This window comes from Microtus pennsylvanicus, chromosome 7 (genome assembly GCF_037038515.1).
Source record: "Microtus pennsylvanicus isolate mMicPen1 chromosome 7, mMicPen1.hap1, whole genome shotgun sequence".
NCBI classification, from domain to species: domain Eukaryota; kingdom Metazoa; phylum Chordata; class Mammalia; order Rodentia; family Cricetidae; genus Microtus; species Microtus pennsylvanicus.
In genome coordinates this window covers 118,700,890-118,725,579 of record NC_134585.1, presented here as the reverse complement: position 1 = coordinate 118,725,579, position 24,690 = coordinate 118,700,890, and the positions used below count along the sequence as shown (strand labels likewise).

At 40.8% G+C, this 24,690-nt stretch overlaps 1 protein-coding gene and 1 non-coding gene across 2 annotated transcripts; one reads left to right on the top strand and one right to left on the bottom strand.

Moving 5' to 3' along the window:
• The first annotated feature begins 592 nt into the window (after window positions 1–592).
• On the top strand, window positions 593–24,062 carry Golph3l (golgi phosphoprotein 3 like). Its single transcript, XM_075978158.1, has 5 exons — window positions 593–791; window positions 2,935–3,123; window positions 13,714–13,845; window positions 15,749–15,863; window positions 22,964–24,062. Exons 2-5 carry the CDS (start codon window positions 2,941–2,943, stop codon window positions 23,389–23,391), a joined length of 858 nt encoding a protein of 285 aa, XP_075834273.1. The 5' UTR covers window positions 593–791; window positions 2,935–2,940; the 3' UTR covers window positions 23,392–24,062.
• On the bottom strand, window positions 21,771–21,873 carry LOC142855237 (U6 spliceosomal RNA). The gene has a single exon (XR_012911492.1). It is a non-coding gene; the product is annotated as a U6 spliceosomal RNA (small nuclear RNA).
• Window positions 24,063–24,690: the final 628 nt, after the last annotated feature.

Genomic DNA, 24,690 nt, shown 5'->3' with positions numbered 1-24,690 from the left:
GTTTGTGTCTTGTAGTCTCAGCAGCCATATTCCAAAACATACAGTAAGTAGACACAGGATTATCAAAGTGCCCCATAGGGCTATTATTATGTGTGACGGTGGGAATGTACCCATCCTGTTTAGTGTCAACAGGGTATAACGTCCACAAACTGGTCAGATCAGGTTTTTCTAGAGTCTGGGTTAAGATATCGAGGCGCGGGGGCGGGGCGGAGGGAGGGATTTACTCTTAGCCTTATTGCTTGGATGCCAACATTTCTTACCCAGTCGTGCCAATACTACAGAAAGCCACAAAAACACACCTGCTACACTGAAATGGGCCAATGGAATCCTTTCGTGATTGGCAGCATTTGTTGTCTCACGGGATACTTTGATTGGGTAATTTCATTGGGGTTGGGCGCAGCCTTTTCCTGGCCTCCACCGAGGTTCCTTCATTGGATTGACCGGTTGTCAGGTTGAACCCAAACCTGCCTCCTTTTGGTGATGTTTGTCTGGATCGCAGCACAATAGCCGGGAGGTCCTCCCCTCGTAGGCTCCAATTGGCTAGACTCAACCTTGGGGGGTTCTGATTGGTCCAATGAAGAAGCACCAAGGTAGGTTGCCTAGTGATCCTGAGGAAGCTGATGTGTTATTCCTTCTCTGCATCGAAGGATCAGGAAGTTTGTGCTCTCTGCGTGGCTGAGAAGTTTTTCACCTACTAGTACGGGACTGGGGTAAGGAGGGAAACAGGTGCCCTCCAAAAATAGAGTGCAAACTGCAGCCTACGTCCCACTGCAGCCCCGGAGCAACGTCAGGTAAGGAACAGAAAATAACACTTCTTAACGTCCAACAAGCTGCTCGGTATTTTACTTTAGAGAGAAAGGGTGGTTTTTAGTTATGTGTTGGTCGCCATGTCTTCAAATAGGGTAATTTTAACTAATAAGTGTCCACGGGGAGATGATAAATTCCTCAAAGAAAATTGTCACCATTCTCATGAGGATGTAAAGTTTCTTGGGTTGGGTTTGTAAATAACCCCGATTCAATGCCAAATAGAATTAGTACCCTAAGGCATTATTCCGTGTTCTGTTCCTTCTTCACTTTTCTTTCCACCGAAAATTATATTTGAAATGGACCCTTTTACGAATTATTTGTAAGATACTTGGTGCATATCTCTATTTTTAATTATCACAGCCCTGAGTATCCATTTTAATGAGTATATATTTATTGAGCAGTTACAACGTTAAAGATATTGTACTAGTTGCTATGGAGAATATAATGGAGATATTGTCAAGATAACACTATCCCAGCCCTCAAGAAGTTTAAGTTAACATAAGCCATAACAAAAGAGAGACTATAATAAATATTTAAAAGGAGTAAGTATAAATAAATTTCTGTTGGGGTACAGCTGAGAGAGAAATCAGTTCTAAGCTTGGGCCCTATGCATAATGGAGAGATATTCACCTTAAGGCCTCTCAGTGAGTCTTTGTAGGCTTTCAAAGGCTGGGCAACATTTAGGGAGGAAAGGAAAAGGGAGAGAACCCCAGAATAACAAGGATCAGAGGCAGAAAAAAATAAGACACCCTGATAAAATGTTATAGAGTAGAACTAGGCACAGCCATAGCACCTATTAAATACTATTCTTTTGATCTCAAGAATGTATAATTGCTGATATTAAGTACTTATTTTTAATGATAAATATTAATGTTTCCATTTGTATAAAATATGCTGACTTTAAGCTTTATTGCAGGTGATTTGAAATGTAATACTGAATTTAAAAAAAGTGTATGCTCTGATTTTTTTTTTCCCTATTGCTGGGAATGGCACTTAGGACCTTGTACATTCTATTCTAACACATGCAATAACACTGAGTCACATTCCAGTCCCATTTTCTTTTAAGAATTCGATAATCTTTTAACAGTCTTGCTGAGGTTTGTTTTTTTTCCCCTTTGGTTGTTGTAGCTATTTGTGTATTCACAAGATAGCCAGATAGAAAAAGGATGTCAAATTACTATACTTGATATTCACTTAAGTGTTATATACTCTAGTGATTTCCAAACTGAATTCATGAAATGAGTTGTTATGATAGAAGAAAGCAAATATGGCTGGAGATGGACTTAGTGGTTAAGAGCACATGTTCTTAGAAAGGACCCGAGTTTGATTCCCAGCACCACTTCCTCAGGCACCAGGCATGCATGCAGTACACAGACATACATGCAGGCAAAAAACTTAAAATAAACAAAATACATCTTAAAAAGAAAATATTAAAACATAGGCATGGAGAGATGACTAAGTGGATAAAGGCAATTGCTGCACAAGCCGAGAAACCTGAGTTCATCTGCAGAACCTGTGTAAAGGTAGGAGCGAGGGCTCCAAAAAGTTGTCCTCTGACTTCCACATGTGAAAATGGCACCCTACCCACAAATATTGTGCACAAAATAATTTTAAAATATTAAAATGTGGGGTTTTGTTATCTATATTTTTGTATATGTTTCACAGTGTGCCATTAACTGTTTATAGAAATTATAAATGATATGTATTCAGGGTCACATGCTCATGAGGTTTTGCTATTCCATCATGTTTAACTTGGGGACCCATTTTAGGAAAGAGGAGTCATAGTGGTAAAAATTCCGTCTTGGGTTATAAGTGAACTAATCTCCCTGAAAAGATGGCCATTTCTGATGGGCTTTTAAATTACTGGTGATCACTATCATTGCTTTTTGGAATTTAAGCTGTTATGCTTTGAAAAAGAGAGCATATTATCCAGTGTTTCTATTTACTACCTCGTTCTGTGTTTGCACTTCTGTATTTTCCCAGATGTATAGTGTCTGCGTGCGTGCGTGCGCGTGCGTGTGTGTGTGTGTATGTGTGTGTGTGTGCGTGTGTGTGTGTAGGTCTTCTGTGGACTTATATTTATTTACTAAAACACACACAGATTTTTCACATCTCTCCATAAACAAGGTGAGAATGACCACATTAACTCACCGGACCCGTCGAACTGAAGTCAGTAAGAGCTCTGAAAAGAAAGTAGAAAGTGAGGAAGACACTAATCAAGAAAGGAGTCCAGATAATGAAGACCCTGGAGACTCTAAGGATATCCGCCTCACTCTTATGGAAGAAGTATTGCTCCTGGGACTAAAAGATAAAGAGGTAATGTCATTAGCTAAGTTTAGCTCAAAGACACAAATCTTAGAATGTTTTAGGAAGTAAACTCCAGCCACATTGGAATTGGAGGAACATGGGAAAGCATATCTACAAAGGGGGCTGAAGAGATGGCTCAGAGGTTAAGAGCACTGGCTACTCTGACAGAGGTCCTGAGTTCAATTCCCAGCAACCACATGGTGCCTCAGAACCATCTAGAATGAGATCTGATGCCCTCTTCTGGTGTGCAGGCATGCATGTAGACAGAACACAGTATACATAATAAATAATAAAAAAAAATTAAAAAAAAAGAATATCTACAAAGTAAAATCAAGAAATATAATTATTTGAAGTATAGTTTAATTGCAAAATTATGAAGAACAGAGATGGATAATATAGTGTTAGTACTTGTAGTTTTTCAGCTCGGTTTTATGATAGAGTAATGATTTCTTATTAAAGTGAGAAAGAGGCCCATTCAATCAAGTCTTCTTGAGCCTGGAAAAGAAGTCTTTTGTTATTGTTTCTAAATAGGGTTTTTCTGTATATACTTGGCTGTCCTGGAACTTGCTCTATAGATCAGGCTGGCCTCGAACTCAGAGATCTGCCTGCCTCGGCCTCTGCCTCCTGAGTGCTGGGAGTTAAAGGCATGCACCCCTACCGCTTGTCTACGAATCTTAAAAGACAAAAACAACAGCAGGTTATGGTAGCACACACTTGTAAGCCCAGTATTAAGGAGATAAGGGCAAGAGCATTCCATAAATTCAAGTCCAGCCTGATCTACCTAATTAGTTATAGGCTAATTAGGGCTATATGTAAGACACTATCTCAAAATTAAAAAAGCAGATTAAAAACAAGGAATATTTGTGACTATCTGTTTTATAAATGATGACTGAGTTTCTTAAAGTAGAAATAATATTTTTTAGCCCAGGATTGATGGTATACCTCTATGATTTCAGCACTGGGGAGGTGGAGGCAGGAGAATCAGGAGTTCAGAGTTATCTCACCCACATACTGAGTTCAAGGATAACTTGAGGTACTTGATAGTTTGAAACCTTGTCTCAAATATGAAAGGGGATCCACCTGTAGTGGTACACACCTTTAACCCCAGCACTTAAGAGCCTGAGGGCCTCTGTGAGTTCGAGGCCAGCCTGGTCTAAAGATCCAGTTCCAAGACATCCAAGGCTACAGAGAAATTCTGTCTCAGAAAAAAAAAAAATACCTGTAAGAGAAGTGAACTTATTAATTTTAACTTGGTGATAATTTTTTTTAATTTTTCAATTAGTTTGTGTGAGTTTTATATATATTGTTTGTGTGTACACATGAGTATGTGAGCATCCCTCAGTGTACATGTCTAGGTTAGAGAACTATTTATGAAAGTTGGTTCTCTTACCCTCTGATGATATTTTTGTTTACATTTATTTAGAGTGTGTGTGGTTATCTCCTTCCACTATGTGGGTCCCAGGGATGAAATCTAAGTTGTCAGACTTGATGGTAAACACCTTTACCTACGGAGCCATCTCACTGCCTCTTCTGATGACAGTTTCACTCCAGAGTCAAGTGTGCTTGCTCACTTGGGAAGCTCAGGCAGGGCTACATAGCAAGACCCTATCTCAGTTAACCAAAACTTGGGCTAGGAATGCAGGTTAGTCAATAAAGTTCTTGCTTAGTATGCAGGAAGCCCTTGGTTTGACCCTAAGTACTGCAATCCCAGAGCACACGAGAAGTGGAGTAAGGAGGATCAGAAATTTAGGATTGTCCTCGTCTCCAGAGGGAGTCTGAGGTCGGCACATGTTACATGAGACCTGTCTCAAAAAGTTTTTTGTAATGAAAATTTTTTAAAAATTAAAAGTCTAATTTTTAGGTCACTACCTGCTTTTTCCTTTTGGTTTCCTGGTTGTGTAGAATAAACCATGAGTCTTACTCATTGTGAATAGTGCAAGTATATTAGAAGGGCTCATTTGCCCTGGTGTGTGCACTTTCCATGGCCATTAAAGAAGAAGACCTTTGTCTTGTTCACTATTATATCCAGCTTTAAAATCCAAGGAAATGAGCCAGAGAGCAAAGTCCTATTTTGACAGTAGGAGAATAAAGCTTAAGCTGCTTCCTTAAGCCTCTCCTGGGTCCTCCTCCCAGTCCTGTTTTTTTGTTTTGTTTTGTTTGCCTTTTTTTGTTTTTCGAGACAGAGAAATTCTCTGTAGCTTTGGAGCCTGTCCTGGAACTAGCTCTTATAGACCAGGCTGGCCTTGAACTCACAGAGATCCACCTGCCTCTACCCCAGATTGCAGGGATTAAAGGTGTGTGCCACCACCACTGGCTCCTCCCAGTTCTAAAATACATACGGTTTTAAAATATATGATTCCAAATTAAGATAAAGCCACCTACCACTTAATATTGGGCCTTTGACTATACCCACTGAGCCTATAAATTTACTGTGAGCCTTTTGTCTCCATCATAGCTTGATTAGCTTCAGTGTTTTTTAATGCTTTGTACCTTTCCTTCCTTGATCCTGCAAAGAAGGAAACATTCTCTCTTTATGAGAGTCAAAGCAAAATGATTATGTGGCAATTTATCGGTGGAGTTTACATAATTTGCTCTAAGGAGCTTGAACACAAATATCACACAAACACATAAGTATTTAAAGATTTATTTTTTTGTGTATGAGTATTTGTCTGCATATATGTTTATCACCGTATGCCTGCAGTACCTGCAGAGGCCAGAAGAAGGCACCAGATCCCCTGGAACTGGAATTACAGATGATTAGCTGCCATATGGGTGCTGGGGGTCAAACCCAGTTTCTCTGTAAAAACAACCAGTTCTCACTAGGCCGCAGTACTCGGAAAGCAGAGACGGGCAGATCTCTGTGAGTTCAAGGCCAGCCTGGTCTACAAAGCAATTTTCAGCACAAGCTCCAAAGCTACAGAGAAACCCTGTCTCAAAAAAAAAAAAAAAAAGACTTCAGAATTTCCTTCCTAATAGTGCCACTCAAGGTGGGACTTCACAGGTGATTCTAGATTATGTCAAATTGACAACCAAAACCAATAATCAGGGATGGAGGGATGGCTCAGCAGTTTAGAGCCATACTGCTTTTCCAGGTGACTTGAGTTTTGTTCTGAGCATCCTCATTGGGGAACTCATAGCAGAGTTCGGCATCAAGGCCTGTAGTACCAGCTGTCTGCATGTTAAAGGCCAGCCTGTTTTACATAGTGAGTTCGGGCCAAACCGGAGTTACATAGCCAAACCCTCTATCAGAATTTAAAAAAAGAAAAGAAAAGCTTTAAAGTAGAGAGGATTGAATTATGTTACCTTCCCAGCACATTCAACTTTATTTTTTTATAAAATTTGGAGTGAGGGCTAAAAATATTTTTTTAACTTTTAATTTATGTATATGGGTGTTTTGCTTGCATATTATGTTTTTGTACCAAGTGTGTGCAGTGCCTGTGGAGGCCAGAAGAGGGTGTTGGATCCCTGGAGACTGGAGTTATAACTGTGGGTGCTGGGAATCGACCTCAGGTTCTTTCAACTACTGAGCCATCTATCTCTCCAGCCCCAGTTGGATTTGAGTTTTTTAAATGGTCTCACTGTCTTGGAAATCACATTCGGCTCAGGATAGCCTCTGTTGTGTGGGGTTGTTTCTGATCTTGATCTCTGTAGCCATGGTGACCTTGATCATTCTGCCCCCAGTCTCCAGCGCTGGGGTCATAGAGGAGCAGCACCACCATCCTTAGCTGGGTGCCTGGTTTTTAATGATGCTTTAGTTTTTGGCTTTTTTTCCCTTTTCTTCCTCATTAACATTTGCCACCCTCAGTTGCCAACTCTTTAAGATAGGTAACATTCATGGTTGTTTTAAGGTGTGTCTTCCAGGATGTTTGACTAAGGAAGGGCACTTTGAATACTTGACTAATTGAAAATTCCGCCTTAAGTGTTGACTCTTCATGTGAATGGACTCCTATTGCTCAGGCTTTTTACAGTAGCAAAATTATCATGTATGTGTATAGTCTTTAACTAAAATGCTTCTCTTACGAGTTTATTTAGAAACACACTGACAAAAGAATATGACCTTTCTTTTCATCTTTTATTTTTTTTAGAGACAGGTTTTCAGTTTTCGTTTATACCAGGCTAATCTCAAAATCACAGGGTAGATGACCTTGACTTTCCAGTCCCGCTCCTACTTCGCAGGCACTAGAATTACAAGCAAGAACCTGAATCCAGTTTGGTTTTGTTTTTTTATGCAGTGCTGGGACTCAAACCCAAGCTTCTTGCATGTTAGACAACAGCCTGCCAACTAAGCTCCGTGCCCAGCATTCCTTTCTTCTTTTTTGATAAACAAACATATGCTAAATTATAAAAAAATTTCTCACTAAACTATTTATAATAGTCACCTGAAGGAGATTTCTTTTTTCTTTTATTTTTGCAGGGGGGTGGTCAAGACAGGGTTTTTCTGTGTAGCCCTAGCTGTCTGGTTGGCCTAGATCTCACAATATAGAGAAGGCTGGTCTCTAACTTAGAGATCTCTCTGTCTCTGTCTTCCAAATTCCAGGATTAAAGTTCTGGGCCACCATACCTAGTTTAGGCTTTTACTTTTTAAATGATATGTTTTAATGTGGGCTCTTTCTTTTTAAAAATTACCTAATTTTCAGTACAAAACAAAATTACTACCCAAAGATCTCATTCTGACCAGGTATTGTGTTATATGCCTGTAATTTCAGCACTCAGTAGTTAGAGGTAGTGAGATAGTTGTCCATTGCAGCCTATTCTGAATAATAAATACAAGGCTAGCCTGGGCTACAAGTGAGCCCCTGTCTCAACCCTTGTCAGGTGTCCTGGGATGGTCCCCAACTAGTACTGAGGTAGTGTGCAATTCCCTTTCTTTCTCAGAAGCCCCAAAATATTTTCTTTTTTCTTCCTCATATTTGTAGCTATTTTAGTGATTCAGCGGTGACCTTTGTGTTTGGTGGTTCTTTTTGCTCAGGCATACCAAAGCATTGGCCTTTTAACACAGATTCTTTAGTATGGGTAGTTTGAGATTTCACCAATCTGTATAATATGAAGAGAAAAGAGCCTTGGAAATGTAAGGAACAATATTTTCCTTTCCCCCAGGCTACTCTCCATCTGCTCATGACACAAATGTGCTCTCTTCTAAGATTTTACCCTAGTAAATGATACGATGGACTGAATTGTCATCTGTGGTCCTCATTGATGGGACATGTGCCTGCCTCTTTTCTTTTCCTCAGTCACTATCTTTTCTAAATTGATGTTACAGTCCCACGGTGCTTTTAATTTTTAAACTAAATATGTTTTTACACCTTTTTCTAATGCATATTAATGAGTTTAATGACTCATTTGGAGAGTCTCACATGTTTTGAGATGCTATGATGGGTAAGAGTTATATTTAAAGAGTTCTTACAAGCCTAGGGTATAACTCAGTTGGTAAGAGTCCTTGCTGAGTGTCCAATCACCAGTAAACAGTGGTGCGTACCTATAATCCAGCATTCTAGAGCAGAAACACTGGTAGGTTCCATTGAGAGTTAACCACAGCTATAGTGAATTCAGGGTTAACCTGGACTGTCTCAAAACAAACAAAAAAATCTACATCCTGGTTGCACTGTGTCCTTATTTACAATGTTTCTCTTCTGTAATTCTACTGGCAATCTGAATTGTCCTTGGAACAGAAGCTACGTGTGGCAAGGAAGAAATGGACACGGAAAACTTCCCTCCAGTTAACTCTAGTCATGATGTTTGCACACCTGTTAGGGTTATATATGCTGTGCCTGAATCAACCGTCTGTTCTGAAGTAAATTATCGTTTAACAATCTAAGTGAGTAGCTAAATTGTATAAAAATCAAATATTAAGCTGAAAAGTACTCTATACCCTCCTTACAGAGGAATCAAGTGTGTCCCTGGGGTGGGCATGGCTTGGGCAGGAGAGGAAAGTAACCCCTGTCTTGGGTCAAATATCTCAGGCAGAGATGTCTTATGAATGTTTATGACTTTAGCTGAGGTTTTTGCAAGCTAACGTATTTGCTTACTTGCTTTTTTACTACTTCAGATTTTTTTGACACATCATCTCATGTAGCCCAGGCTGGCCTTCAATTCCTGATCTTTCCAGTATGTGTGCCACCGTGCTCAACCCTAACAAACACTTCTTGATTCATAATTTTATGACTGAGAGTTTGTGCCTTAGGTTTCATCCCCACCTCTATGGGAAAAATAATTTATTGAGCAGATAATATCATAAAGGATGTCATTGCTTCTGTCTGTCTCTGTCTCTCTCTCTCTCTCTCTCTCTCTCTCTTCTCGCATCAGGCCTGGCTTTATACTCATAGAGATTCACTTAAGTGCTAGGATTAAAGGCATACATCACCATGTCCAGCAAAGATATTCTCTTAAGGTACAGTAAGAACAAACAGGCTAATCATGATATAATGGAGGTTAGAAAAGGAGTGTGTGTGTAGGCACACTCAGGTAAGGGACATAACCCAGATGATGGAGTGTAGAGAGAAACAACATTAGAAGAATGTTACACAGAAGATGTGATATCCTGATCTGTATAGCACGACCCTTTCAAGGGGGGAAAAGTCAATTGATAAATATAAATAAAATTGTTAAAAATATATAGCAAAATGTGGGGTTAGAGAGATGGCTCAGCAATTAAGAGCACTGACTGCTCTTCCAGAGGATCTGGGTTCAATTCCCAACACCCACATGGTGGCTCACAACCAGGAGATCCAGCACCCTCTTATGACCTCTGTGGGCAGCAGGCATGCACATAGTACCCAAACATACATATAAGAAAACCACTCACATATATACATAAATAGAAAAACACTTAAAATAATTGATGATGGCTAAAATATAATGATCCAGAAGAGAGAGACCTGAGAGCAGCTGTTGGTAAGAATGAAGCCTTGACAGGATCCTCAGGACTATAAAAACTGCATAAAGTTAGTATGGTGGCGCCTGCCTCTGGACATTGACGCAGAAGAAACTTTTTTTTTTTGAGACAGAATTTCTCTTGTAGGTAAGATTAAAGGTGTGTACCGTCATGCCCGGCATAGGAAGAAACTTTTAGGCTACATAGTTTGAGGCCAGCCTACGTTGCATTAGACCCTGTCTCACATATAACTAAGTAGGTGCTAGAGACATAGTTCAGCCATTAAGAGGACTTAATGGCTCCTGCAGAGGACTCAGGTTTGGTTGTCAGTACCCACCTCCCAAGCATCCATAGCTCCAGTTCCAGGAGGTCTCGTGCCCTCTTCTGACTTGTGTAGGCGCTAGGTATGCACATAGTACACACGCATACAAACAAGCAAAACACTAAGACGCATAAATAAATCTTTGCTTATTTGAGGGGTTTGTTCATTTATGATTTTTATTTTATGTACAGTGGTGTTTTGCCTGCGTATATATCTGTCATGAGGGTGTCAGATCCTCTAGAACTGGAGTTTCAGACAGTTGTGAGCTGCCATGTGGGTGCTGGAAATTGAACTCTGGGAGAGCAACCAGTGTTCTTAACTGCTGAGCCATCTCCCCAACCCCATTTTTGGTTGATGATTTTGTTTGGTTTTTCGAGACAGGGTTTCTTTATAGAATAGCCCTAGCTGTCCTGGAACTAGCTCTGTAGACAAGATTGGCCTCAAATTCACAGAGATCTGCCTGCCTCTGACTCCTAAGTGCTGGAATTAAAGGTGTGCACCACACTACCTGACATACATAAATAAATGTTTAAATAAATAAAAACCAAATAAAGAAGTAGAGGCTAGAGAGGAGACTAGCCAGCAGCCTTTTGGTTTGATTTATGACTCAATCCTGAAAACTGAGTAAAGCCATTGAAAGATATCTAGACATAGGACAGTTTGTCAGGTAGCTGATGCTAGCCTCAGACTTGCTATATAGCTGAGAGATGACCTTGAATGCCTGACCTTCCTGCTTTCAATTCTCAAATTCTGGGGTTACAGTCATGTGCCACCATGCCCAGCTTTGAAAGTTTTAAAATGAGGATTAGCAAGATAGTTTAACAGGTAAAAGCACTTGCTACCAAGCCTGCTGCTTTGAATTTGATCCCGGGGTTCCCACATGGAGGAGAGGTGATTCTGAGAGTTGTTCTCTTCATAGGCATTATAGTATGTGCATGTGTATATTCTCACACATACAAATACAGTTCAGTCTTTTATATTTATTTTGGTGTAAGAGATACAGCAGTTAAAAGACAACCTTTGGGAGTTGACTCTCCTTCCACCGCATGGGTTGTGGAGCTGGAATTCAAATCATCTGGCTTGGCAACAATACTCGCTCCAACCTGCTGAGCCTCTCGCCAGCCACGGAGCAGTTTATAGTGATTAGGTCCTTCGATGCTAACCATAACTCCTCGATCAAAGCCTTCGGGATTATTTGCCTTTTATTTGGAAGTTCAAAGCCTGACCCTACCCAGCTTGGATCTCAGAATTTTTCTTTAAAACTTTGAGTTAAATAATCTCAGCACCAGGAGATAGAAACAAAATTAGGAGTTCAAAGCCAACCTCTATTACATAAAACCCATCTCAATAAACAGCAGCAACAAACAAAAACAAAGCCCTTGAACTTGATCTCCATAAATGTATCTGAGATCTCTGTTATTAATAGTGAAGAATAGGAATTGGATGGTTTTCTTGAAGAAATTAAACCTACCCTTTAATCCCCAGCTCAGGCCGTAGCCTCAGCCTTTCTGTGCTCTGATGCCTGTGTGACTTAGACGTAGAGAACTGTCATACAAACCAAACTTTTATCAGTGTTTAATAAGCCTGTCTCTTCTTTCGGTTCAGCTTTTATGTAAGTTTTCAGCTAGATTCTTGGCTCCTTTATGTAGTAGCTGTCTTACATCTTCGTGTATTCCCTGTATCTCCCAGAAAAGATAACTAACGTGTATTTTTGTAGTTCATGCCCTATGCTCAACCCCTTCCTCAAATAGTTCATTTTATTGAGTCCTCACAACAAGTTATAAAAATAGGTATTAGTGTCCCCGTTTTACCTATAAAGACATTAATTTCAGAAAGGTCAAGTAACATACCCAGGGCCCTTAACTAATTGATGGTTTGTCCAGTGTCTGCATCAGAATAATTTGTTGAGGTGGAGATGTAGCTAAAATGTACACAGCCCTGAGTTCAGTCACAGTATACATGCACACCCGAAGGAACAGGGAACGTTTGCAAGTAATGCATACCTAGATGTTGTGGGATAATGTGTGAAATGTATTTGCTGTGATTGATGTAGTAAAAAGATGAACAGCCAATAGCTAGGCAGGAGGTATAGACAGGATTTCCAGGGAAAGAAAGGAAAAGGAGGAGAATCTAGGTACACAGGATGCCAAGAGACATGGAGAGGAAACAGGAGGTGCAAGATGGAAAAGAGGTAACACCATGTAATAGAATGTAGATTAATATAAATGGATCAGGGCTGAAGAGATGGCTTAGAGACTGAGCACACTGGCTGCTCTTCCAGAGGTCCTGAGTTCAATTCCTAGCAACCATATGGTGGCTCATAGCCGTCTGTAAGAGATCTGGTGCCCTCTTCAGGCATGCAGACATACATAGAGGCAGAATGGTATATGCATAATAAATAAATCTTTAATATATATATATATATATAAATGGATTAATTTATTATACTAGTTAGGAACAAGCCTAAACTACAGGCCAAGCTTTCATCATTAAAAGAAGTCTCCGTGTCATTATTTGGAAGCTGGCTGGCGGGCAGAGAAAGACTCGTTACACTTAGATCTCTAGGAAGAGCAACAACAAAACAGTAGACGTAGCTCGTGCTTTCATTTCTATCTTTCCTGTGTACCGCTCTGCAGTTCAGGGCATTTTGCAAACCTTTCCAACCAAAACTCCTGCCATGAAGATGGTTTACTGTGGAGAGGCAATTTAGTACCAATCCATGTGGTCCTCAGGACCCACATGGTGAAAGGAGAGAACCAGCTCCTAAAAGTTGTCCTTAGACCTCTGCATGTCTATACCTCACCCTATAAACAGATAAATAAATGTAAGAAAAATATTTATTTCAAACCAGAGCAGTTCTCAATTGAAATCAAAGTTTGACATGCCAATTGTTGTAGAAATATCAAGTCATAGAAAGTCACTAAATACCTCAAAAGTCAGACAAAAAAAATAGTACGTTGAGTGTTTAGATTAAGGCAATTGATGAAATAGTTCAACAGAGAAAGGCGCTTGCTGCCAAGCCTAATCCCCAGAGCCTACATAGTGGAAGGTGAGAACTAACTCCCAAATTGTCCTCTGACCTCTGTAGACTCACCATGGTACTGATGTAGAATAAACAAAAATAAATATAATAAAAATTAGATTTCAGTGACTAATGAAATATCCTGGTGGTTTAGGATTGGGGCCCAGTCGTAGAGCACTTCTTAGTATTTGTAAGGCCCTGTCTTCAGTCCCAAGCACTGCTCAAACAGCAACACAACATGCCCTCCTCTTATTCTGTACCTTGCTTTGAGTTCATGCAGTATGATGTGAAAGGAATCAAAAATATCACACCTTATTCTTACGGTACTGGCTGAAAGTCAGTATTACTTTCAGAATGTTCTTTGTTTTCTTTTCTCTCTCCTAGGGCTACACATCTTTCTGGAACGATTGCATATCCTCTGGGCTTCGAGGAGGCATCTTGATAGAGCTGGCCATGCGGGGTCGAATCTATCTGGAACCTCCCACCATGCGCAAGAAGCGACTCCTAGACAGAAAGGTACAATATCCTCTGAATTGTGGAGAGTCAAATACCAACAGTACATTTTGAAAGAATAAGAATATTTGAGGACTGAAGAGATGGTTTATTTTAGCATTTTTGTTCTTGCAGAGGAACCAGGTTTGGTTCCCAACACCCACATGGCAGCTAATAACTATCTCTAGCTCCAATTCTAGGGATCTTAGCCTGTTCTGGCCTCCACAGGCAATGTATATCTCGTACATCTGTGGTGCACAGAGTACATACATATAGGCAAAACACTCATATACATAAAAGAAAATTTGAATACTTAGATAAGATAAACACTGGCTCAGCTGTCTCATTGTCTAGTTGATTTAGTTATGTAATTTATTCAATCTTATTTTTCTGTACAGTAATGTGAAGCTGTCAGATACCCTGGAACTGGAATTTTGGACAGTTGTGAGCTGTCATGTGGGTGCTGGGAATTTAACCTGGGTCCTCTGGAAGAGCATCCAGTGCTGAGCCATTTCTCCAGCACTGATTTAGTTATCTTATAGGGGGAAAAAAATTAGATATGCTTAGTGAATCAAAGAAACCTGGTTTTGTCTTTTTTTTTTTTTTTTGAAGATTTATTTTCTCTATTATGTATACAGTGTTCTGGCTGCATGTATGCCTGCAGACCAGAAGAGGGCACCAGATCTCATTACAGATGTGAGCAATCATGTGGTTGCCAGGAATTGAACTCAGGACCTCTGGAAGAGCAGGCAGTGCTCTTAACCACTGAGCCATCTCTCCAGCCCAGTTTTGTCTTTTTCTAACATGGAAAAGTCACATTTAGGATACTGTTGATTATCTTTCTCTCTCTATGTATGAAATAAAATATTATGTAGATTGAGGAAATCGTGACTGCATTTGACCTTTACTTCTCCATTCCTAATAGCCAAGTATCAGTTTGTATCCTGTCAGGTAATTCTTTCTTTCTTTCTTTCTTTCCTTCTTTCTTTCTTTCTTTCTTTCCTTCTTTCTTTCCTTCTTTCTTTCTTTCTTTCTTTTTGTTTTTTGGTAAAGATTTATTTGTTTATTATATATACAGTGTTCTGTCTATATGTAGGCCTGCAGGCAAGAAGAAAGCATCAGATCTCATTACAGATGGTTTCAAGCCACCAGGTGGTTGCTGGGAATTGAACTCAGGACCTCCGGAAGAGCAGCCAATGTTCTTAACCTCTGAGCCATCTCTCCAGCCTGATTTTTCTTTCTTTCTTTCTTTCTTTTTAATATTGATTTATTTATTTATTATGTATACAATATTCTGTCTGTATGTACGCCTACAGGCCAGAAGAGGGCACCAGACTCCATTACAGATGGTTGTGAGCCACCATGTGGTTGCTGGGAATTGAACTCAGGACCTTTGGAAGAGTAGGCAATGCTCTTAACCTCTGAGCCATCTCTCCAGCCCCCAGCCTGATTTTTCTAGCCTTTTGGAAATGCCATTTACTTCTTTAGCTGTGTCTATTACCTCCAGGAAATTCACTTCCAAATTTGTAGACATTTCTTTAGCTTTAGCTTCCAGGAACATACTAATTATTGGCTAGACATTTCAACTTGGCTATCCCAAAGAAATCAAAAGCCAGGCTTGATAACATTCACCCAAATTAACTTACTTTTCTGAACTTCCTGCCTTTATTAGTGGTTTCACAAGGAGGTTTTCCAAACTCAGAAAGATACTATGGAATGTTTTGTCCATTTTACTTATAGCATTTACTACTAGGTCCCACTTCAAATGTAATTTTATCTTTCTACTATGAAGTCATACTACATATTAAACTCTTCCATGACATGGGCAGTATATTCTGCTTCCTCCCACCTTTTTTAACCAGCAATGTGTATATTGTACACTGAAGGCTTTTTCATCTGAGTAAACAATGTTCTCTGTTTCTTTAAGGTCCTGCTAAAGTCAGACAACCCAACAGGTGATGTTTTGCTGGATGAAACTCTCAAACACATCAAAGCAACTGAGCCAACAGAAACTGTCCAGACATGGATAGAGCTACTCACTGGTGAGATGGCTAAAAGTAATGCCCAAATCCCACCCTTGATCATCTCCGCCTACTCGTAAGGTTAGAGGGAAGTAGAGAAGTGTAGCATGCTAGGTATGGTTAGCTAGCACCTACAGCTTTCCAAGCACATCAGCTTATCAGCCGCACTCCTACAGAACCGCATACAGCCCAGGCTTGCCTTGAACTTGCTGTGCAGCCAAGGATGGCCTAGAACTCTCGGTCCTCTGTCCATCAAGTACCAAGTATGGGACAAGCATGTGCTGTCACATTCAGCCTATGAGAACTCTTCACAGTTTTATTTTGTGGGCTCTCACTGTATCAACTGAGGTGGCCTAGAACTCTGAATCCTCCTGCTTTAGTGTCTCTGCAACTGAGAATATAGGTAGATACAGCTTAACAGTGTTCTTCACTAGGTGGCTGGGAATTTTGAGCCCCAAACTCAAAAAGATACGCCTCCCAAGTCCTGGGACCGAAGGTGTGAGGTGTGCACCACCTAATCCAGCCAAGGAACTTTTTTTGAGACAGCATCTCATATGTCCCAGGTTGGCCTCCGACTTGCTATGTAGCCAAGGATGACCTTGAAGTTCTAGTCAGACTGCCTTCGCCTCTCAAATGCAGGGATTATAGGCATAAACCATCACCCTAGTTCATGAGGTGCTAAGAATCAAATCCAGGACTTCAAGGATGCCAGGCAGCACTTGACCAACTGAGATTTATCCCCAGACCTTTCCAAGAAACGTTGTATTTATATATTTTTTATGCATTATGTGTATGTGGACTGACTTGTGAGCGTGCACATGGAGAGATCAAAGGACAGCATTTTAGAATTAGTTCTCTCCTTCCATCTCTATGTGGTCTCCCAGTATTAACTCAAATATTAGGTGTTTTTACCTGCCAAACTATTTTACCAACCCTTTTTTAAAATAAGCATTTTTTTTAAAGTTTATTAAACTTTTTTAAAAAATCTCTATTAGCCAAGAATGGTGGTATATACCAATAACCCTAGCATTTGTATAGCACAATTAATAAAAACTCAGAGACACAAATTGTGGTTCAACCTGAAGATCAGAAAAGCAAAGCAGCCAACCACTGGCTCTTACCTCTGCCTCAGTCCAAAATGGCAATCCTGCCTTCAGGAATCTCAGAATGAGACTGTGTGTGAGAGCTGTCTCCTCCCATTTATAATCCTCTCTAGTGCTGGGATTAAAGGCTTGTACCACCCGGTTTCTATGGCAAACTACTGTGGCTCCTGAGATTATAGGTATGTGTCTCTAAAGCTTACTAGTGTGGCTGTTTTACCCTCTGGTCTTCAGGCAGGCTTTATTTATTAAAATACAAATGAAACGCCACTACTCACTTGTGAGGCCGAGGCAGAATTACTGATAGTTCAAGGCCAATCTAGGCTACATTTGGAAACGCCATTTCAAAAACACCAAAAAATGAGTTCAATTCCCAATACCCTCCCCCAAAAAACATGTACATAAGAAACTAAAGTAAAACTTGGGAGTCTGCAGAGATGGTTCAATGGTTAGAATGACTACTACTGTCAAAGAGGATGCAGGTTCAGATCCTGAACCCCTGTAACTTTAGCTCCAAAGAATCTTTTGCCCTCTCTGGTCCCTTTGGAAGTGCACATGCCCACAAGAGCGCACATACAAACACACACACACACGTGCATACTATAAATTTTTTTAGGTAAAAAAAATTAAGCCAGCTGTGGTAGCAAAGGTTCATAATTCTACCATGTGGGAGGCTAAGGCAGAGAGGTTCAAGATAAGCCTGGTGTTCATAGTAAAACCTTATCTCAAAATAAAATAATATTTATTGAGATGACAACTAGGACATTGACATAGATAAAATCTTTCTGTCTTGACTTTCCCAGAATTGTCTGCTTTTACAGCTAATATTTCAAGAATTTGTATACATTTGTTTGGCCATTTAGCTGATGGATATTTGAGTTTGTTGTTGGGACCTAGGCTACTATAAACATTTGTGAACAATTTAAATCTTTTTTCAGTTTGGTATACATGCCTTTAATCTCAGCACTCAGAAGGCATAGGTAGGCAGGTCTCTATGAAGGCCAGCCTGGTCTACAAAGTGAGTTCCAGGAAAGCTAGGGTTGTTATACAGAGAAACCCTGTCATGGAAAAAGAAATTTTCTTGCTATGTTTTTTAAATGCCCGTCCCCCAGCCCCACTTCTGCAGTGCACATGTGGGGGTTAGGGCACAACTCTGAGGAAGTGCTTCTCTCCGTTTACCAGCTGAGTCGGGATTGAACTGAGGTAGTCAGGCTTAGTTGGCAAGTGCCCCATTTGTACAACCTTCTGAAACCTTGTCTCAAAAAAAAAAAAATTAAGTAATTCCTGGTGTGGTGGCACACTTTCAATCCTAGTACTCAGGAGGGGGAGATGGGTGTTTCAGAACAGCTAGGTCTACATAGAGAGACGTTGTGAAGAGAAGAGAAGAGAAGAGAAGAGAAGAGAAGAGAAGAGAAGAGAAGAGAAGAGAAGAGAAGAGAAGGCTTTTGACTGACAGTTTTGTCAGTCAGTGCTTTGAAGTAATCATTTTACTTTTCTGTTCTTCTGACTGAGTCAGCTGTTGACCTCACTGCAGCTTTGATGTGACAAGTCATTTTTCTCAAGCTGCCTTCCTAGACTGTTTCTTAGTACCTGGCCTTAGATATCGTTCTCTCTACATGTATCCTGTGTGGGGTTCACTGAGCTCAAAATGTATAGGCAAGTGTTTTTTATGAAATATGGGATTTAGTATTCTGCTTTTTTTTCTCTCTCCCCTTTGTTCCATCATTGTTCTCTCTATACTTTTACACGTGTAAGTCCTAAGTGCACCTCACATTTCTCTGAAGCTCTCTCCAGACAATGTAACCTCATTTTGTATTGTTGAACAATATTTCACATAGTCTGGGGTAGCCTCAGACTTACTCTGTGTCAGGAGATAACCATGAACTCCTGATTCTTCTACCCAGGAGCTGGAGTTACAGGTGTTCTTCACAATGCCCACCTCAAACTACATAATCTCTGTTGTTTCAACAACTGCTGATTCTTTTTGCTAGCTCAGTTTTGTTGTTGAACTTTTTTTTTTTTTTTAATTTTTCGAGACAGGGTTTCTCTGTAGCTTTTTTGGTTCCTGTCCTGGAACTAGCTCTTGTAGACCAGGCTGGCCTCGAACTCACAGAGATCCGCCTGCCTCTGCCTCCCAAGTGCTGGGATTAAAGGCGTGCGCTACCACCGCCTGGCTTTGTTGTTGAACTTTTAAATAAATTTTTCATTTTGCTTATTTTTCTCTCAAACTCCAGAATTTCTGTATGGTTTATATAGCTTTCAATATCATTGTTGAGATTGTTTTTCTAATTTTTATTTTAATTATGAATTTGTGTCTGTATGTGTGTGGAAATAGTCATGTGAGTGCCAATGCCTACAAAGGCCAAAAGAGAGTATAGCTGTTGTTATAGGCAGTCATGAGCCACTTGACATGGTGCTGGAATCCTCTGCAAGAGTAGTATGCATTTAGCCAAGCGGTCGTGGCGTGTAGTGATGAGGCGAGCAGGCCTGCTCTTTGTCCGGCCCGGTTACCACCTGGCTAGCTTTACACCCTAAATAACAACACACAAATTGTATTCATTTAAACACTGCCTGGCCCATTAGTTCTAGCCTCTTATTGGCTAACTCTCACATCTTGATTAACCCATTTCTAATAATCTGTATACCACCACAAAGTGGTGGCTTACCGGGAAGATTCTAACCACCCTCTGTCTTGAGTAGGAGAAGCATGGTGTCTGACTCATTTCCCTTCTTCCCAGCATTCTGTCCTGTCTACTCCACCCACCTATGTTCTGACCTATCAGGCCGAGCAGTTTCTTTATTAATTAACCAATGAAAGCAACACATAGAAAGAAGACCCACCTACATCAGTTGCACACGCCTTTAATCCCAGCACTCAGGAGGCAGAGGCAGGTGGATCTCTGTGAGTTCGAGGCCAGCCTGGTCTACAAGAGCTAGTTCCAGGACAGGCTCCAAAGCTTCAGAGAAACCCTGTCTCAAAAAAAGAAAAAGAAGAAGAGGAAGAGGAAGAAGAAGAAGAAGAAGAAGAAGAGGAAGAGGAAGAGGAAGAGGAAGAGGAGGAGGAGGAGGAAGAGGAGGAAGAGGAGGAAGAGGAAGAAGAGGAAGAAGAAAAAGAATATTTATTTTGGTGAAAGTTTTGACAGAATACTGTAAACAGAGACTGTACTTTTTGTTTTCCTGCTGTCCAGACCCGAATAATCACACAAAACTATATTAATTACAACACTGTTTGGCCAATGGCTCAGGCATATTTCTAGCTAGCTCTTATATCTTAAATTAACCCATTTCTATTAGTCTATGTATTGCCATGTAGCCATGGCATTACCTCATTTTTTAATTTTTTAGATGCCTTGTTTCATCAACGACTGTCTAGTGGCTCCTTGACTGCCTACTCTCTCTATATCTCTGAATTTCCCACCTGGCTTTACTCTGCTAAGCCATTTGCTGAAACAGCTGTATTCATCAACCAATAAAAGCAACATGTATACAGAAGGTTACATCCCACATCAGGCTATTACTCTCCATCCTAGCAGGGGAGGCATAGCGTCGGGAGTGGGGGGAGTGGGGGGCAGGAAGCAGAAGACCAGGTACACATCCAACGTCTAGGGATGGGTGTCTCATTTTCAGCTAAACCTCTTGGATATGCCCTTACAGACATGCCAGAGGTATGCCTTCTAGGCAATTTCTTTTTATTGTTACTAAAGTTTTATTTATATAGTTGGTATGTGGGGTATGCACAAGAATGTACCACTTACACATCTGGAGGTCAGAAGACAACTTATAGGAGTCAGTTTTCTCCCACTATTCAGGTCACAGTCCATACTCAGATTGTCCAGCTTGACAGCAAGCACCTTGACCCACTGAGCTATCTCAAGGGTCGCCCCTTATTATTAGTGTGTGTGCGCGCGCGCGCGTGCATGTGTGCGTGTGTGTGTGTGTGTGTGTGTGTGTGTGTGTGTGTGTGTGTGCGTGCATGTGTGCACTGCTAACATGCCCCTACTCATGGGCAGGTGAGAGGACAGCTTTCAGGAGTTAATTCTTTCCTTCCACCATAGCTTTCAGGAGTTAATTCTTTCCTTCCACCATAGCTTTCAGGAGTTAATTCTTTTTTTTTTAAATATTTATTTATTTATTATGTATACAATGTTCTATCTGTGTGTATTCCTGAAGGCCAGAAGAGGGCACCAGACCTCATTACAGATGGTTGTGAGCCACCATGTGGTTGCTGGGACCTTTGGAAGAGCAGGCAATGCTCTTAACCACTGAGCCATCTCTCCAGCCCCAGGAGTTAATTCTTTCCTTCCACCATAGCTTTCAGGGGTCAGACACAGGTCACCAGACTTTCACAGCAAACGCTTTTTACTTGCTGTACCTTCTGGTCAGCCCTCTCCTGGGATTCTGTGTCAAGTCAGCAATGAAGAGTAACCATTGAGTGTTTGCCTACATGTTTATTAATACACTACGTGTGTGAAGAGCCTGTAGAATTGAAAAGAAGGCTTTGTCCTTTGATATTTTCTCTCAGCATCCTGGCAATTGTTCTGCACCAAGATGTCCATGGTTTTCAACACATTTAGATTTAGGATTCTTTACACTTGATCAAGCGGTCATCTCAGGTACAGCTATGGAACCCTTCCTTCAGGCTTTTAGTCCTGCTGTTAGTGGAGTTAGTGGAGTAGCAGCCTCTCATCTTCTTGGCTTTCATTTTCTAGTCAGTGACCTCTACACTTCAAAGAAGCTAGAATGGGGCAGTTTGAGCTCCAATTGCCAGTCCACGACTCCTGGATAAATAGGAGAAGGGGATCTTAGTCCTCTCAATTATATTTTATTTTTAAATATGAAATGCTTCATAAATTTACGTGTCACCCCTGCTCAGTGGCCATCCTAATCTTCTCTGTATCGTTCCAATTTTAGAATATGTGCTGCCAAAGCAAACGCAGTCTTTTCAGTTTTACCAACCCAGCTAGAACACATGTGATATGGAAGAGAAGTCATCCCAGAAAAACTGATATCTTGAAGAGAATGGCAAAAAAAAAAAAATACAAGAATAAATGCTAGAGAGAGAGAGCCCAATCAGTAAACTATTTGTGTTGCAAACATAAGGACTTGAGCTTGATCCCCAGGACAGAGAGAGAGAGAGAGAGAGAAAGAGAGAGAGAGAATAATCTAGGCCAGATATCTGCATTTATGATCTCAGTGGGGAGGCTAGCTTGATGACCAGCCAAACCAGCCTTCTTGGCAAGCTCCAGGCAAATGAGAGACCCTGTCTGAAAGGAAGAGGGTAAGAAAGGGCAGGATGACCCTTGAGGCTATTCTCTAACATCCATGTTCACACACATCCAAAGTGATCATCCAAAAATGATTAACAACATCACAGAGAGTTATATATGAACTGAAATAAGGGGTCGGAGAGATGGCTCAATGGTTAAGAGTGCTTCCTGCTCTTCCAGAGGACTTGAGTTCAGTTCCCAGAACCCAGTGGCTCACAACCATCTCTAACTCAGTTCCAGGATATTCAACACCTCCTGTTGACCTCTATGGACACCTGCATACATACATAAATACAAATAATAACAACAACAAAAATTTATGACAAAAATAAAAAAGCTGGAAGACTGTCAAAATGGTTTTATCAAGTAAAGGTACTTGCTGCCAAGTTTCACAACCTGAGTTTGATCCCTAGAAGCTACAAGGTGGAAGGAGAAAACTAGTTCTGACCTCTACACATATGCCATAGCACACATGCTGTGAGTACTAGCATGGAAATCCCTGATAGGTTTTCTCACGCACGTGCGCGTGTGTGTGTGCGCGCACGCACATTCGTGTATGTGTGAGGACAACTTTTGAGAGTTGTTTCATGTAAAATATAGTTGGAGTCAAAACCAACACATAAGGCACAAAGTACGGTTTAAAAAAGAGTTGACATTGTTGCCTCATTGATGGAAATTGTGCTTTTAAATTTTTAAACAAAGTTCAAGTAACAAGCTGGGTTTTTCTATTTGTTTTCCTGTTTCTTTCTCAAAGGTGAGACGTGGAACCCCTTCAAATTACAGTACCAGCTTAGAAATGTGCGCGAGCGGATTGCCAAGAATCTGGTGGAGAAGGGTATTCTCACCACAGAGAAGCAGAACTTCCTGCTGTTCGACATGACCACTCACCCAGTGACCAACACAACAGAGAAACAGCGACTAGTGAAAAAACTCCAGGACAGTGTGCTGGAACGGTGGGTGAACGACCCTCAGCGCATGGACAGGCGAACACTGGCACTCCTGGTTCTGGCGCACTCCTCTGACGTGCTAGAGAATGTCTTCTCCTGTCTGACAGATGACAAGTACGATGTGGCGATGAATCGCACCAAGGACCTTGTAGAACTGGACCCCGAAGTGGAAGGGACAAAGCATAACGCCACAGAGATGATCTGGGCTGTGCTGGCAGCCTTCAACAAATCCTAGAGCCAGCAGGCCGCTGACTTCAGAGACCCCATCACTGAGCTTTGTGTAATAAGATATCGTCATCATTATTTCCTCTAGTTTGAATCAGGCCCATGACTTGGGGAGGACAACCTCAGGGCCTCTTCATGGGCCACGACCATGCTAAGCAGACCGTTTTCTCCTCATACTTCCATTCCACATCCGAATGAAAGGGGTGAGCTCACATACATCCAATAAATATCTCCTATTTCTGGGTTTATTTTTAACCAGTGTCCTTTTGGATCAGCAGGAGTATCTACATGGGGATTAGAGCTTTCCAGCAACAAAATGTGAAGATGAAGAGTAAACTGTACATTCATTCTTTTCACCCTTATTTTTCTCTCCATTCTTTCTCCTTTATCACATTTTCTCAGCCTTTATCTTTCTGACGCTGGTACACAATGATACTTACTGACATCACTGTCTCTTTAAATGAAGGGCAGTAAAAGAAATAAGACTAATTTTTGAAGCAAATGGTCCCTGAGATTGTACCTCCTGCCTGTGATTTTCTCGTCTTTATCTAATGAAAACACTCCAAGTTTGATGACCTGACTCCCATAGTTCTAGAAACAGAAATGTATTCCACGGTCTATTTTAGCACTATCTTTCCGACTTCCACAATCATTAAAACAAAGTCTGAATTTAAAAAACAATGTGCCTCAGTCACCTCTTTCATGCAGCCAGTATTAGTACTTATAGGAAAGGGGGAAGTCAGGTGTTGGGGGACACACTTGGGAGCTGGTTGGCAGAAGGATCTGGAGCTGATGATCAGCCTTAGCTAGTGTAGTAAGTTCAGGGCTATATGAGACTATCTCTCACTCAAAAATTAAAGTCTTTTCTTCTTTTAGCATGTGTCTCTACTATGATTAAATTAAAGGAATTGTAAGTTTCAGTTCCCAGATAACAGCACAAGGTAGCCAAACTCCATATCTTCATAATCCCTGTTTTTATTTCCTGTATAAATTGATAAACTCCCTATATTTAAGGGCTTTAACAATAATTCGGTCTATATTTAATCTACAGATACCCTCCAAATTGTGTCTTCTTTCAACACAGCCATCATTGTAGCCAAATCTCTTGAAATGTTTTTGCTTCAGTAGTAAGGGTGAAGAGAGACTTTGTTAGAAGAGATGCTATTTTGATGGGTAGTTGAGTGTCAATGGCAACTGATACAAAGCCTAGGTTTGGGGGCTTTGAAGAGGCCAGCACTGGCTTGTGCTGATTTTAAGCTCCCTGCTGACTGCTGGGGAGAAACAGACTGCCACACAGCCAATACAGGTG